This window comes from Drosophila hydei, unplaced genomic scaffold (genome assembly GCF_003285905.1).
Source record: "Drosophila hydei strain 15085-1641.00,03,60 unplaced genomic scaffold, DhydRS2 tig00008134-arrow-pilon, whole genome shotgun sequence".
In the NCBI taxonomy this organism is placed as follows: domain Eukaryota; kingdom Metazoa; phylum Arthropoda; class Insecta; order Diptera; family Drosophilidae; genus Drosophila; species Drosophila hydei.
In genome coordinates, this window is record NW_022045843.1 from 2162948 (window position 1) to 2177589 (window position 14642).

General features: G+C 42.6%; 3 protein-coding genes across 4 annotated transcripts; all 3 read left to right on the forward strand.

Annotated features, from left to right (window-relative positions):
* The first annotated feature begins 392 nt into the window (after nt 1–392).
* Nucleotides 393–6413, forward strand: LOC111594041. Its single transcript, XM_030225517.1, has 11 exons — nt 393–579; nt 630–770; nt 829–982; nt 1042–1227; nt 1281–2121; nt 2225–2390; nt 3711–3920; nt 3971–4111; nt 4170–4323; nt 4383–4568; nt 4622–6413. Exons 1-11 carry the CDS (start codon nt 496–498, stop codon nt 5464–5466), a joined length of 3108 nt encoding a protein of 1035 aa, XP_030081377.1. The 5' UTR covers nt 393–495; the 3' UTR covers nt 5467–6413.
* A 573-nt stretch (nt 6414–6986) lies between these two features.
* LOC111594015 (venom carboxylesterase-6) lies at nt 6987–10634 on the forward strand. Its single transcript, XM_023307114.2, has 8 exons — nt 6987–7066; nt 7341–7447; nt 7621–7897; nt 8796–8939; nt 8993–9146; nt 9214–9953; nt 10011–10309; nt 10374–10634. The coding sequence occupies exons 3-8, from the start codon at nt 7652–7654 to the stop codon at nt 10570–10572; spliced, it is 1782 nt and encodes a 593-aa protein (XP_023162882.2). The 5' UTR covers nt 6987–7066; nt 7341–7447; nt 7621–7651; the 3' UTR covers nt 10573–10634.
* A 2722-nt stretch (nt 10635–13356) lies between these two features.
* On the forward strand, nt 13357–14566 carry LOC111594035. 2 transcript variants are annotated; one of them, XM_023307149.2, is made up of 3 exons: nt 13357–13958; nt 14031–14198; nt 14259–14566. In XM_023307149.2, the coding sequence occupies exons 1-3, from the start codon at nt 13733–13735 to the stop codon at nt 14510–14512; spliced, it is 648 nt and encodes a 215-aa protein (XP_023162917.2). In that variant the 5' UTR covers nt 13357–13732; the 3' UTR covers nt 14513–14566. The 2 variants fall into 2 exon arrangements, with proteins under 2 accessions (XP_023162917.2, XP_023162916.2); XM_023307148.2 differs by having other exon boundaries at nt 13357–14198.
* The last annotated feature ends 76 nt before the right edge of the window (nt 14567–14642 follow it).

Below are 14642 nucleotides of genomic sequence, written 5' to 3' on the forward strand. Positions count from 1 at the left end.
CTTAGTTGCAACAGATTGTTAGTTTTATAGTTGTAATTTGCTTCTTTTTTTCAGTTAATATTTTTATTGAGAATTAAATTTGAATTAAAATACTACAAGAGTGGCCAGTCCTAAATTAAAATATTGTTTTTATTAAATTAAATATAAAAACAAATGACAACAAATAATAAAAACAAATAAAAACATAATCATTTATAATCAACGTAATATAATAATACAAATAATATATTATCAAATATTTAATTAAATTTAAATATAGTAATATTTATAAATTGTTGTTACGATTTTGGGCACGCCCATTTGAGCAGGTGAGCATGCAAATAGTTCGGCTCGAAAAACTATATAAAAGCCAGCAGCTATTAGCATATTGCAATATCTTCATTCGAGATGGCTAAGACTATTCTCTATTTAATATTAGTGTCAGCGATTGGCTACAAGGCACGAGCGGACTTGGATGTGTGCCTCGAGGAGTTGGGCTGCCTGCATGGCATCCTAATGCCGGACTCTAGGCAGCAGCAGTTCGAAGCCTTTATGGGCATACCATTTGCCAAGCCTCCGATAGGGGAGCTACGCTTTCAGGTGAAATAGCTCAGGTGTAATAGATCTCTGTATAGCTGTTATCCTTGCAGAATCCTGTGGCAGCGAGTGCCTGGACCGATGTCTTGGATGCCACTGCACCACGTAGCCATTGCCTGCAGAAGTGCTTTTTCTTAACTGGTTGGCCCATCTCTGGGGAGGAGGATTGCCTCTATCTGAATGTCTATCGACCTGTAAGTATTGTCAGTTATCATAAGGCTCTAAAAGATTCATCTATTTGCGTGCCTGCAGCAACACACTACGAGTCCTTTGCCTGTTATGGTCTACTTTCACTCGGGTGGCTATTTCTGTGGTTCCGCTTGTCCTTTGGCCATCGGACCAGAGTTTTTCATGGATACGCAGCAAGTTATTGTGGTTACTGTCAGTTATCGACTGGGTCCGTTTGGTAAGAGAAGAAGTCGCATAAGAGCTGATATCTGTATAATGTAAGTATTCCTTCCTTAGGCTTTCTGAGCACGGGCGATGCTCAGATGACTGGAAATTTCGGATTGAAGGATCAACGTTTGGCTCTTCAGTGGGTTCAGCGACACATCGCGACTTTTGGTGGCGATCCGAATCTGGTGACAATCCTTGGCCACAGCGCAGGTGGAATATCCTCCCACCTCCACATGCTCAGTTCCAGCTCAAATGGTTAGTTGATCTCTAAGGAACTCCAACCTATAGCTGACTGCCTTCTTCCGCAGGACTCTTCCATCGCGCCATGTCCTTGAGCGGCACAGCAATGATGGCCGCTATAATGGTAGACAATCCACTTGAACAGGCTCAGCAGCTGGCAGAAGCTGTCGGCGTGGCTGGAGCCAAAACCCTGGACAGCCAGGCATTGGCCGCAGCTCTACGTGCGTCGGATGCTACAGATTTGTTGGAAGCAGGCAAAGTTTTTAAGCAATGGCACAGTATACCCATTATTAACTACGGCGTGGTTGTGGAAAAGTCCGATGCACCCGAACCCTTTATAACCGAGCATCCCGTAGTGGCGCACCAGGGTGGACGCATTAATCAGGTGCCCTGGCTGCTGAGCAGCACCTCACGCACTGGCGAAGGCGCCTTCTTTCTCATAAGCACCTATTCAAATCCACAACTCTTGAAGGAGTTCAATGCGAACTTCTTGGAACACTTTGGCCTAATGCTGTCCCTGCCCAAGGGCTTCACCAAGGAAACTGTGCAGGACATCCTAGAAATGTATGGCGTAAAGGAAATGCAACTCAATGAGAACACATTGGTGGACCTCTGTGGTATTCTGGGTGATTTTATGTTCAACTACCCGGTCTACGTGTCGGCTGCCAGCTACGCGGAATATGCCCAGCAGCCAGTGTCCATTTATAGCTTTGAATATACCAGCAACATCACGTATACCGCGGTGTTTGCAGGTGGAGTTGTTTACGAGGGGCTGGGCGCATCTCATATGGATGATGGGATACACACAATGCGAATGTCCTTACTATTTCCAGATTTTGCTAAGGATTCTGAAAATGATCTGGTGGCGAAGCGCATGACTTCTCTGTTGGTAGAGTTCGCCAAGAATGGGTAAGTTGGGCGTCAATTTTAATGGTTTTCATAGGGTATCTATATAGATATAGATATATATCTCAATCTCTTTAACGTTATCTATTTCTATATTTAATTTCAGTATTTTCCCTGAAGACACCCATTTGCAACCCTGTAAATCTGAGGACTTTAAGGCTGATGAGATATGCAACTATTTCCGTATGGAAAAATTGAATGGGGCCTATCATGAGACAGTGGAGAAACGTGTTGATACGCGCGCATTGGCTATATGGAAGAAGCTCTATTTGTAGACAAAATATTAAAGCATATGAAAAATATTGCACATGTTAACATTGAGTTAACAATGAGTTAACCTTGAATTATCAGTATAATGTTAATAAACAGTACATTTTATGTTGCATACTTTTAGGCATGTTTAAATGTAAATAACATAGCGCAGTGAAGTCACTGTTAAGTCAATGTTAAACAACATTTTACACCCTATTACTCATTTCTGTTCGCCGGGTACTTTTAAAAAAATTGCCTAGCACTTTGAGGCTATGAAGCCGCGATTAATTAACAGAAATGCAAAGCGACAGCTGAACTGCTGGTGCGGCGATCGGGCAGTCAAATTTTAAGGGCAAACAAAATATTTAAGCATATGGAAAATATTTCACTATTAGAGAAGTGAGTCATGACAAGATCTAAAGCGGTATAGCTCTCCATTGTAATTTTATAACTAGTAATAATAAATAGCAAAATCAAGTTAGAATGACGCTGAACCTTACTTGAACTTATGAGAATCGCAGAGACGAGCGCTGGGCAAGACGATGCAGCTGGAGGCAGAGCAGCTGCGCGACATGGGAAATGGCAACAATTCGATTTATTTATTTCAGTTATATATATATATATATATATATATATATATATATATAAAGGGGTATAGGGCAAGCTCCAGTCAGACAATTATTCGATATGAATTCAATAGGAAATAAGCAATTTTTAGAAAGTTAACAATAAATCAACAATAAAAATTGTATGCCCTCGCCTCGTTAGCTACTCTTAATAACTTGTTATTATTTTGAAATATATATTATATATTTGTTTTGCATTTATACAAATGTTAAGAAATTAATTCAAATGGAAAATCGCCTTTTGATTTGATAATGGGCTTGTGTTTGATTCGCTGAAAGCTGTTTACCGTTGTAATAACTGCACGAAATTTTTGTTTTGTTTTTAAAAATCATTTTATTAATATAATTTTAGCAAATTTAAATATAAACCTTCATTAATACATGATTCAAATTTTAAAAAAAAATAAATAACATTTTATAATTTAAATAAATTTAATTCAAATTCAAACATTTGAAAATATAAAATCTAGAAATTAATAAATTTATATAGAAAATAATAAATAAAATATTTCAGTATTTTATGCAATAGGCATTGCCCAACGATTTATCAAATATATAATTTGAAATGATGTTAAATATAGTAGTTTTTATAAATTGTTATTTCGCTTTCTGGACACGCCCCTTGGGACACAAAAACATGCAAATAGCTCGACTCGAAAAGCTATATAAAAGCGAGCAGCTATTAGAGCATTTAATGTCTTCATTGCAAAGTAATTCGAGATGGCTAAAACTATTTCATGTGCCGCTCTCTATTTGATATTACTTTCAACAACTGGACTCAGAGTTGATGCCGATTTGGATGTGTGCCTCGAGGAGTTGGGCTGCCTGCATGGCGCCCTAATGCCGGACTCTAGGCAGCAGCAGTTCGAAGCCTTTATGGGCATACCATTTGCTAAGCCTCCGATAGGGGAGCTACGCTTTCAGGTGAAATAGCTCAGGTGTAATAGATCTCTGTATAGCTGTTATCCTTGCAGAATCCTGTGGCGGCGAGTGCCTGGGCCGGTGTCTTGGATGCCAGTGCGCCACGCAGCCATTGCCTGCAAAAATGTTATTTCGTACCTGGTTGGCCCATCTCCGGCGAGGAGGATTGCCTCTATCTGAATGTCTATCGACCTGTAAGTAGAATTAGCTATCAGAAAGCTTTACAAGCTTCTTCTACATGAGTTCCTACAGCAAGGCAATGCAAGTCCTTTGCCTGTTATGGTCTACTTTCACTCGGGTGGCTATTTCTGTGGCTCTGCGTGTCCTTTGGCCTCTGGGCCGGAGTTTCTCATGGATACGCAGCAGGTTCTTTTGGTTACAGTGAGCTATCGACTGGGTCCATTTGGTAAGAGAAGAAGTCGCATAAGAGCTGATATCTGTATAATGGAGGTATTCCTTCCTTAGGCTTCCTGAGCACGGGCGATGCTCAGATGACTGGAAATTTCGGATTGAAGGATCAACGTTTGGCTCTTCTGTGGGTTCAGCGAAATATCGCGGCCTTTGGTGGCGATCCGAATCTGGTGACAATCTTTGGCCACAGCGCAGGTGGAATATCCACTCACCTGCACATGCTCAGTCCCAGCTCAAATGGTTAGTTGGTCTCTAAGGAACTCCAACCTATAGCTGACTCTCTCCTTCCGCAGGACTCTTTCATCGCGCCATGTCCTTGAGCGGCACAGCGCTGCTGGCAACTACAATGGTGGACAATCCACTTGAACAGGCTCAGCAGCTGGCAGAAGCTGTCGGCGTGGCTGGAGCCAAAACCCTGGACAGCCAGGCGTTGGCCGCAGCTCTACGTGCATCGGATGCCAACGAGTTACTGGAAGCCGGCAATAGCTTTAAGCGATGGGACAGCGTACCCATTATTAACTACGCTGTGGTTGTGGAACAGCCCGATGCACCCGAACCCTTTATGACTGAGTATCCCATTGCGGCACACCAGGGCGGACGCATCCATCAGGTGCCCTGGCTGCTGAGCAGCACCTCACGCACTGGCGAAGGTGCCTTGTTTCTCATGCACATCTACTCAAATCCGCAACTCCTGAAGGAGCTCAATGAGAACTTCTTGGAGCTCTTTGGTTTGATGCTGTACCTGCCCAAGGGCTTCACCAAGGAAACTGTGCAGGACATCCTAGAAATGTATGGCGTAAAGGAAATGCAACTCAATGAGAACACATTGGTGGACCTCTGTGGTATTCTGGGTGATTTTATGTTCACTTACCCGATCTACGTGTCGGCTGCTAGCTACGCGGAATACGCCCAGCAGCCAGTGTCCATTTATAGCTTTGAATATACCAGCAACATCACGTATAACGCCTTGGCTACGGGCGGAGTGGTTTACGAGGAGTTGGGCGCATCTCACATGGACGATGCCGTACACACAATACGAATGCCTATATTCTTTCCAGATTTTGCTCGGGATTCCGAAAATGCTATGGTGGTCAAGCGCTTGACTTCCCTATTGGTAGGGTTCGCCAAGAATGGGTAGGGTATCTATAACCATATCAATATCTTGAGCATTATCTATTTCTATATTTTCAGTATGCTCCCAGATGATACAAATTTGCAGCCCTGTAAAGCTGAGGACTTTAAGGCTGATGAGATATGCAACTATTTCCGCATGGAAAAATTGAATGGGGCCTATCATGAGACAGTGGAGAAACGTGTGGATATGCGCGCATTGGCCATATGGAAGAAGCTCTATTTGTAGACAAAATATGGAAGCCTGTGAAACATATTTTAGTATTAGAATAGTCATGGGTAGATCTCTATAGTTTGGTCAACAACTAGCAATAATAAACAGTGAGAATCGCAGAGAAAGGCGTGGCATAGAAGGGGCATTTAAGAAGACCTACTTAAAGGTATAGCAGTAGACTCGTCAGTCTCTTATTAATATCGTATAGCTTAGAATGAAAGTATCTAAAGATCGCACGGGAAGTTGATTTTTTCTGGATATGCAGGGTATCCATTGGCTGGCAGGGTATCAAGAAGTAATGCATATATTCACGTAAACGAAGTGCTGTATATAAATATAATGATAATGTGTCTACCGCCGCAAGCGAATATCTTAAGGAATTCGTATCTGAAGCTGAGGCTGTAGCTGTAGCTGTAGCTGTAGCTGCAGCTGCGTTGACCTATTTTGCACTCGAACTCATTCTCAGTGCAGACGAAGGTCAAATGAATTTACATTTCGTCCAACTATAGGACGCAACAATACCACTAACTATATATCTGAGCTCGCTCACAATGGAAAGTATGATCCACGCGATGCATGCCAACAATGCGGTACACACAAATAGAGTCGCTTCTGCCACATCTAAATTTATGACAGCTGTCTGCGAGCGGCCAATAAAGATTTATATTGGAACACAATTGAGTGCAATGAAATGGTCGAGAACTTATCTTGAAAAGTGTAATAAAATATAATTTCAATAATAATGTGTTATCACAAACCAATTTGGGGAACGGCCCACAGCTAATTATGCGAAGAATAAAGATATAAAGATAGACAGGGTATATCTTGTAGATAGAGTGCACTTTGTATACCCTATTAGTGTGGCATACCCCATCTAGCCGCTAGCTACATTAACGAATTCTTGTTTCTGGTTGGCTGACCACGCACGTGATCATAATTATGAATAATACAATTATCACTATAATAATTAAATAGCCTAAAAGCAACATTTCATTTTACATAACCAAAGCAAGAGACTAGACATATATGTGTGGACACGACTGTACCATGCATATGTAGCACATGTAAGTGAAGACATTTCTGTAAGTTATAAAAGAAAAAACTTTCCTCATGCTAAAATGTGCAGTGAAGAGCCACAAAGTGGTTAAGAATCGCGACTGACTCTTATCAGAATAACCCAAATCGAAGGCGAGAGAGAGTGAGGGAGAGCGAGCCAGCAGACGCAGCAGACGCAGCAGAGTATATAGAGCGACTCGAGTCGAGGCAACAGGATAAAAGTGAAAGTGACTCGCCGAGTGGTTCGTAGTTGTGCTTGCGACTTCTCTAGCTGTGGTTGCAGTTGGAGCGGAGGCTGCTTAACAGTTGGTTGCTAGGCTATACGCTACTCGAGCAGGTATGGCTTGGCTTGATTAAGCATACGCCCTGTGTGCGCTTGTTGAATAAATTTCAATTGAATATCAAAGCACAACAACGCCAACAACAACAACAACAACAACAGCAACAACAATAACTTTAGATTCGCATATTTCATGCGAGCCACCGTTGCTAAAAGCGTGATACACACACACACACACACACACCTAGAGCGACTGACAACACAAAGTTTTTCTTATTTATTTATATATATATTCATTTTTTTCTTTCTTGCATAAAACTGAATGCTTCAGCTTACAAAGCCGTCAGATAAATTTCGTACGCTGCCGTGTTAGAAGCTCGTGCTTGGACGCTTCTGCTAGTTACGATCCATATCGATCTGCTTCTAGGGCTCGATCTGGTAAGTGGCGGAGCCTTCGATTCGTGGGAATATCAATTTCTGATATTTCCTCAGCAAGCAACAGTTGACATCATCGGCAAAAAGAAGCTCATTTTTTTTGGGGCCATAAACAAATGACTACATCATTTAAATGAGCTATGCATAAAATTAATGTGTCTCGATTTCTTTCACAGACAGCACATAACTAACCATCTCCGATCAGACATGATTCATGCGGGATTTACTTTACCTTTACTGCTACTCCGGCTGCTGCTGCTGCTGCTGCTGCTGCTGGTCGGCGCTAGCCAGTCGACGCCATCAATAGTTGTCGGCCAAAAGGCCTTGATTGTGTGCGGCGGCAGCTTGGGCTGCCTCAAGGGCATCTACATGCCGGGCTATCAGATCAAGCGCTTCGAGGCATTTCTCGGCATACCCTACGCCCTGCCGCCCCTAGGAGAGCTGCGCTTCAGTGTGAGTAACTCCTTAACTAACCAGCTCCTCAAGCCATTAAACTAGCTTTAACTTAAGCTGCTTTAAGCTCTTTTCGCTTCTCAGAATTTCTAAATTTTTGATGTTGCCAAGTCTTCAAACTTTTTGAACTCTTAGAATTTCTTATCTTTATGGAGTTGTTGAAACTATTGAAATGTTTGACCAACTTCAGCTGTTCATTTCCTAAGCTAATTTAATTCCTAAAATTCCATTATATTTTAAGCTACTAAAAGTTCCGAAACTGCGCACTTCCTGACACATTTTAAAGTTCATATGGTTAAAGTATTCAAACTCCTTCATTTTCTTCTTTAAACTCCTCAAGCTCCATGAAGGCCTTAAGTCTGAAAATTATTCCTACTTCCTCTTACAACTCAAACCCCTTTAGACTGCTCAAGCTCCATGAAGCTTTGCAGTCTCTTCCTCTTACACCTCATATCTCTTAAGCTCCAGAAATTTAACTTAAGCTCTTTGAATTCTTTGTTATTCATAAACTGTTTCAACTGCTTCAAGCTCCAAGAGCTGCTTATGTCTAGCAATTCTTCAAGCTCCTGGATTTCCGTTTACCCCTCAAGCAGCGGGAAGTCCACTACTTCCTACATATTGTACAGCTTTTAAAGTACTTTAAGTTCCTAAAGTTTCTTAGGCTTCATGAAGTTGTGGAGTTTATGAGATCTTTAAAGCTCTTGACTGCCGCAGCTAAACCTCATTGTTGCCCAAAATAGTTCTTGAATTTCTTAAATATTTTCAAGCAACTTAAGTCTCAAGTCAAGTCTTTAAGCTCATTAAAGTTTCTCAGATTTCACTTCCACCTTCACCTTGTACAGCTTCCTCAGCTGCTGCCTAACGTCTTCCTATACTTCCTTCCACATTCCACTTTCAGAATCCAAAGGTAATGCCCAAGCTGCGTGGCATTTACAATGCAAGCGTTGCCAAGGCGGACTGCATACAGAAGAACTATCTGCTGCCCACGCCGCTTATCTATGGCGAGGAGGACTGCCTGTACCTGAATGTGTATAGGCCGGAGGTAGGTCGGACTTCACTTTGAATTCTTTTCTCCCGCCTAACGAACTGTCGCAGCGTCGTTCCAGGCAGCCGTTGCCTGTCATGGTCTATATACATGGCGGTGGCTTCTTTAGTGGCTCTGCTGGGCCACAGCTGACTGGACCCGAGTACTTCATGGATTCGGGTGAGGTGATCCTGGTCAGCATGGCCTATCGCCTGGGCGCCTTGGGTGAGCTAGCGACATTGAATATAGAGTCCTTAAATCTGAGCTAGCGTTCGACTTCGGCTCGCTTTAGGTTTTCTGTCCACGCAGGACGCAGCTGTGCCTGGTAACTTCGGCCTCAAGGATCAGCAGCTGGCGCTGCGTTGGGTGCAGCGGCACATCAAGTTCTTTGGCGGCGATCCACGTCGTGTGACGATCTTTGGCCAGAGCGCGGGAGGCGTGGCCACGCACTTGCATATGCTGAGCGCCAGGTCGGCCAGCCTGTTCCAGCAGGTGATCAGCATGAGTGGAACTGCCAATGTGCCCTTTGCCATAGAGCTGGAGCCACTGCAACAGGCGCGTCGCACCGCCGAGCTCTGCCAGGTGGAGAATGCCCAGAATCTTAGCACGCCCAAGCTGGCGCGCGCTCTGCGCGCTGTCGATGTGCAAACCCTGATAAATGCTGGGGATGGTCTGAAATTTTGGGACGTGGATCACATGACCAACTATCGGCCGGTGGTGGAGCCCAGCTCCGAGGAGGCCTTTCTCACCGTCCATCCAAAGCAGCTGCTGGCCGAGGGCAACTATCAGCAAGTGCCCTGGCTGCTGAGCACTGTGCCCCAGGAGGGAGCCGTGCGCGTAGTCAACATAATGGAGAACGTGACGCTGCGGCAGGATTTCAATGGACGGTTCGATGAGCTGCTTCAAGAGCTGCTCGAGCTGCCCAAGGAGTTCAGCGCGGAGCAACTGGCCCAAACTATGCAGTTAGTGATTGAAAAGTACTTTCACAATACACACGAACTCAATGAGCTGACTGTACAGGGCTTCCTCGATGTAAGCGAACGAAAGGCGGAGTCAAGCAGTTTCATTTTCATGCTCTTCCTTCGACAGCTCATCTCCGACAGAGGCTTCAAGCAACCGCTATACAATGCCATCTGGCATCACTTGAGCAAGGTGCACGCTAGCCAGAAGCCACTGTACTTGTATAGCTTCAACTACCAGGGCCCCGTCAGCTATACCTCCGTCTATACCAGCGCCAATGTGGGCCCCAAATACGGCGTCGTCCATTGCGACGATCTGATCTATCTCTTCCGTAGTCCCATGCTCTTTCCCGACTTCCCGCGCAACTCCACAGAGGCGCGCGTTATCGAATCCCTCGTGGGCTACTTTGTGCACTTCGCCAAGTTAGGGTAGGTGTCTCTAGGTCTAGCCATAGATAAGCGCCAGCATTGTAATGAGTTGCTCTGTTAACAGAAAACCCAGAAACGCGGAAACTCTGAGTCGGTGCACGGAAGCCGTTTTGAAGTCACGACCCGAAGGCATCTGCGATCATCACGTGTTCGAAAATGCGTCCAACGATCCGGAACAATTCGAGGTGAACGTTTCGCAAAAGTTTCGCTCGACAAGCGCCAAGTTCTGGAATGAGATACTAGATGAGCCAAAGCGTTACTAAAACCAGATAACCACAAAGCAAAGCAAAACAAAACAAAACAAAACTAATTTATTTAATTTAATAGAATATAAAATTATGTCAAGAATTATGTTTCTTAGAAACACCATCGAATGGTCTAGTGTTCCACTGAGTATTTGCATTAATTAAATGGATTTTATGGATCGCATGACTAATTGATTGACAGACTGATTGATTGGCCTCGTGAATGATTGGGATTGACGGACAGATTGAATGAATAGAGACAGACTAAGAGAAACCTATGCAGAGTGACTTTGATCGAGTGATTTTATGATTGATTGACTGATTGACTGGTTTACAGGCTGACTGATTGACTGACTAATGAACTGAATAACTGACTGGTTGACTGAGTGTATCAGTGAATCAGACACAGCAAGTGACAGCCTTGCTGACTGAGATCGATTGATTGACTGACTGACTGATTGAGTGACTAATAAACTGAATGACTGATTGACTGATTTATTGACTGACTGAATAAGCTACTTACTGTCTGACTGATCCATTGATTGATGGATTGACTGAATGATTGAATGACTGTCTGTTCGACTGATTGATTAATTGAATTAATGACCAACTGATTGACTACTTTTATGATTGTTGACTTGATGAAATCATTGAAAACTGATTAGAGCTGACTAATAAACTGAATGACTGATTGACTGATTTATTGACTGACTGAATAAGCTACTTACTGTCTGACTGATCCATTGATTGATGGATTGACTGAATGATTGAATGACTGTCTGTTCGACTGATTGATTGATTGAACTAATGACCAACTGATTGACTACTTTAATGATTGTTGATTGTTGATCATTGAAAACTGATTTAGAGCCTAAATAACTGACTGTATGACTGACTGATTGATTGACTGTTTGATTGGCTGATTTTGAAGATTGAATGCATGATTGAACTAATGATTGACTGAGTTGCTGGGTGACTGCATGCTGGACTAATTGGCGTATTGACTGACTAAGCGACTGAGCGATTGACGGGGCAAAAGGATTTATTCAGCATCTTAATAACTGCTTCAGCAACTGATTAACTGATTGAAGCTTGAACTAACCCTTAAGCAACTGATTGACGTTTCGTCTTAATGTTTAATTTGTGAACTGCTGAGCTGGATTGACTGAGAGATTGATTGATTGACCGACTAACTATAACCCATTGTCGATCTCTTGCCTAACAAATAAGTGAAAAGCAGCCCGAGTGACACTCTTAACACTTGGAATTCCAAATTACAAATTACTTTTAAGTGACTTTTCTATGGCAGACTGTCTAACTCAATGGGAATTTGGTTCGAATATGCGTAGTATTTGAGTATGTGCCTTCTAACTGTGTCATGTTGATAAGAACTGTCTGTCGGTCGTACTGCCTCGGATACGTGCTCACGTTTGGGGTTCTCATGGAAATTGCATTGGCTTCTGAGGCATACGCTCGATACATATCTGTATACATATGTATTTGGATCAGTTCACTTTTTTGCCACTTTTGCTATTGTTCTCCTTTATTCAAACGTCATATAATTAAATATTGACTTGTGCTTAATTAACATTCATTAGCATATAAGCGACGAGTTATCCGATCTCAAGCTCTCTTTCAACCGAAGCCGGATGATCGAATTGATGGATTGATCGGACTGATTGCTGAATTGATTTGTTGCGATCCCCAGGTTTGCTATCCAGCCTCCAACAAGTTGCATTGCACTAAAAAAGGGAGGCGTGCCAGCGGAATAGACCCATTCAGGCGCTAAATGGCAAAAAAAATAAACTAAACTCAAAACAAGTCTCACATTGCGTATACGTCACCAGACACCTGCCGCCCATTAAGACGAGTATAGAGGAACCAGCTCGAGCGCAGCTAGTCAAGGCAGGTCGAAGCGGAAATACTCTCGTCAGCCTAACTGTGTGTGCCGAGAAATGTTATTTGATTGCCTGCTGCATATTCGATAGATCAAGGTCTAAGGCTGGAGTTCATATAAAGCGCTTTGCCTATGAAAATATTTAGAAATATTTCAATATTTCCTGTACAAAGCGCACAAATTAGATCATTTCAAAGTTATTAAATATATATATAAATATAAATGTATATATTTTTTAATAATGTGCATAAAAATCTATCTAAATAGATAATACTTAATGCTTTATTAAATTTATAATTGTTATTTAAGCCGACGGTCGGACAAACGGAAGGATAGTTGTACAGACTGAGAGAGAGATCTGATAAACAGATGAATGGATGGATAGATCAACGACGGACGGACAGACACACGGAAGAATTGAGGTTCGGACGAATGACTAAACGCAGGAACAAACGGAAAACTAAATGAACGAGCAACCGGAAGAAATTGTTGAACAAACAAACAGAAGAATAGATAATCGGACGAATGGATAATTGGATGAATGGCCAATGGTATAAACGGAAGTACACACAGAGACAGACAAAGGAACAAACGGAAGAATTGGTGCTCACTCAAAGATACAAACAGAAGTATAGATAGACAGACGGATGGACGGACGGACGGACAAACAGCCAGACGAAGGAATCGATGGTAGGACGGACGAAGAAGGAACGAACGATTTACGAACGGGTAGATATATAATACATAAAGTAAAGAAAAAAGAGTAGAGGCTCTCCAATCGCTACTCAAGACGAAGCTCTTGTTTCGAAATACACATAATTTTTAAAATACCTGAAAATATCAATATGCGAATAACGGTTAGCTCTGGTCTGATATTTGAGTAGAGTATATAGAAATGCGCTGGTTATTTATGGCAGTGAATCGTGATTTAATAAACAATTGAGTTTATTTATTGCTACGACTGTCTGAACTGAACTGAATATTTATGCGAGCAGGCAGCGATTGATGGCGCCAACGATCGGATTCCACGCTGCCGATCATATTATAATATGCGACCTGGCTAGACTCGACTGGACTCCAGTTAGGGTACTTATTATTTGAGTCATTTGGGATTTAGTCCAAAGTTCAGTGGACTGTCTATGCGCGTTGCACATGCAACTGTCCAGCGCTTTATGTCAACAATTATAATCAATAAAGTGAGAGTCCTGCGGGTCCTGCCAGTCCTGCTACGACATTAGCTGTTATTAGTTGCCTTTGCGAGTGCAAGTGGAAAAGTTCAGCATGAAATTGGCACGGAAAATAGTTTTGTGGATTTTGCCGCTGTTCCTGTTGTGTTTCCTGCTGACCATTAGCGAGGCCTATTTGAATAATGTGCGTGTGGAAGAGATACCCTTTAAGCGAATGCAGCCGCGTGCGGCCAGCCTAAAGGGACGACGTCCTGGTGGCATTCATCTGATCTCCAGTCTGGAGCACCAGCGCACTTTTCTTCATCTGTTTCATGTGCCCTGTGAGTATAGCAAATGTCATAATTCACACTTATTCTTCTTCTTCTTCTGTATGCCTATTCTTTACTCTTCAGATATCATTTGTTTCTATGCCGCCAAGGGCAAGTGGCCCTATGTGCCGGGCTTTATGAAGACACGCGTCGATAGCGCTGCCAAGAGTTTCTTTCATCAGAATGACAGTTTCATAAAGCAGTTCTGCACCAAGTGGATACAGGTCAAGGAATGCTTCAGACCCATCTTTGGTGAGTCCATATCTAACTCAGAGCGAGTTGATTTCATCTATTTCCAAACCAAAATTGTAGATAAATCAAATGAAACGGAGTTGGAAATTTTGGAGGCGCAAAAGCAGAAACAAAGCTGCAACTGCGAAAAGTTGGTATCCACGGAGTCGCCAGTGCCTGTTGTATACTTTGATAAGAACTACATTGGCAATGTCAGTTCGGAGACCATTTTGACCACCATCGAGTTTCTTGAGAGTTTCTTGCCGCCGCCTACTAAAAAGCACAAGCGCAAGAATCGCGTACGTGGGCGCTTAGATGAAATTGATATTGATTGAACATACAAAAAAGCATTTTACAATAACTTAACAATATCGCTTTATCGTTTAAATAAATGATACGTTAATCTTAAAAATATAATTCAAAAAATGCCGCCGATTGTCATACACATACATAAAAAAGCGTTGC

Bases quoted from the DNA above. Each gene is read 5' to 3' on its own strand.
- LOC111594041 (XM_030225517.1), top strand. From the start codon at position 496: ATGCCGGACTCTAGGCAGCAGCAGTTCGAAGCCTTTATGGGCATACCA. The intron at 983-1,041 runs GTAAGAGAAGAA...TTCCTTCCTTAG, and splicing joins TTATCGACTGGGTCCGTTTG to GCTTTCTGAGCACGGGCGAT. The intron at 2,391-3,710 runs TAGACAAAATAT...ATTGCAAAGTAA, and splicing joins TATGGAAGAAGCTCTATTTG to TTCGAGATGGCTAAAACTAT.
- LOC111594015 (XM_023307114.2), top strand. From the start codon at position 7,652: ATGATTCATGCGGGATTTACTTTACCTTTACTGCTACTCCGGCTGCTG. The intron at 7,898-8,795 runs GTGAGTAACTCC...TTCCACTTTCAG, and splicing joins TAGGAGAGCTGCGCTTCAGT to AATCCAAAGGTAATGCCCAA. The intron at 9,147-9,213 runs GTGAGCTAGCGA...GGCTCGCTTTAG, and splicing joins CTATCGCCTGGGCGCCTTGG to GTTTTCTGTCCACGCAGGAC.
- LOC111594035 (XM_023307148.2), top strand. From the start codon at position 13,733: ATGAAATTGGCACGGAAAATAGTTTTGTGGATTTTGCCGCTGTTCCTG. The intron at 14,199-14,258 runs GTGAGTCCATAT...CCAAAATTGTAG, and splicing joins ATGCTTCAGACCCATCTTTG to ATAAATCAAATGAAACGGAG.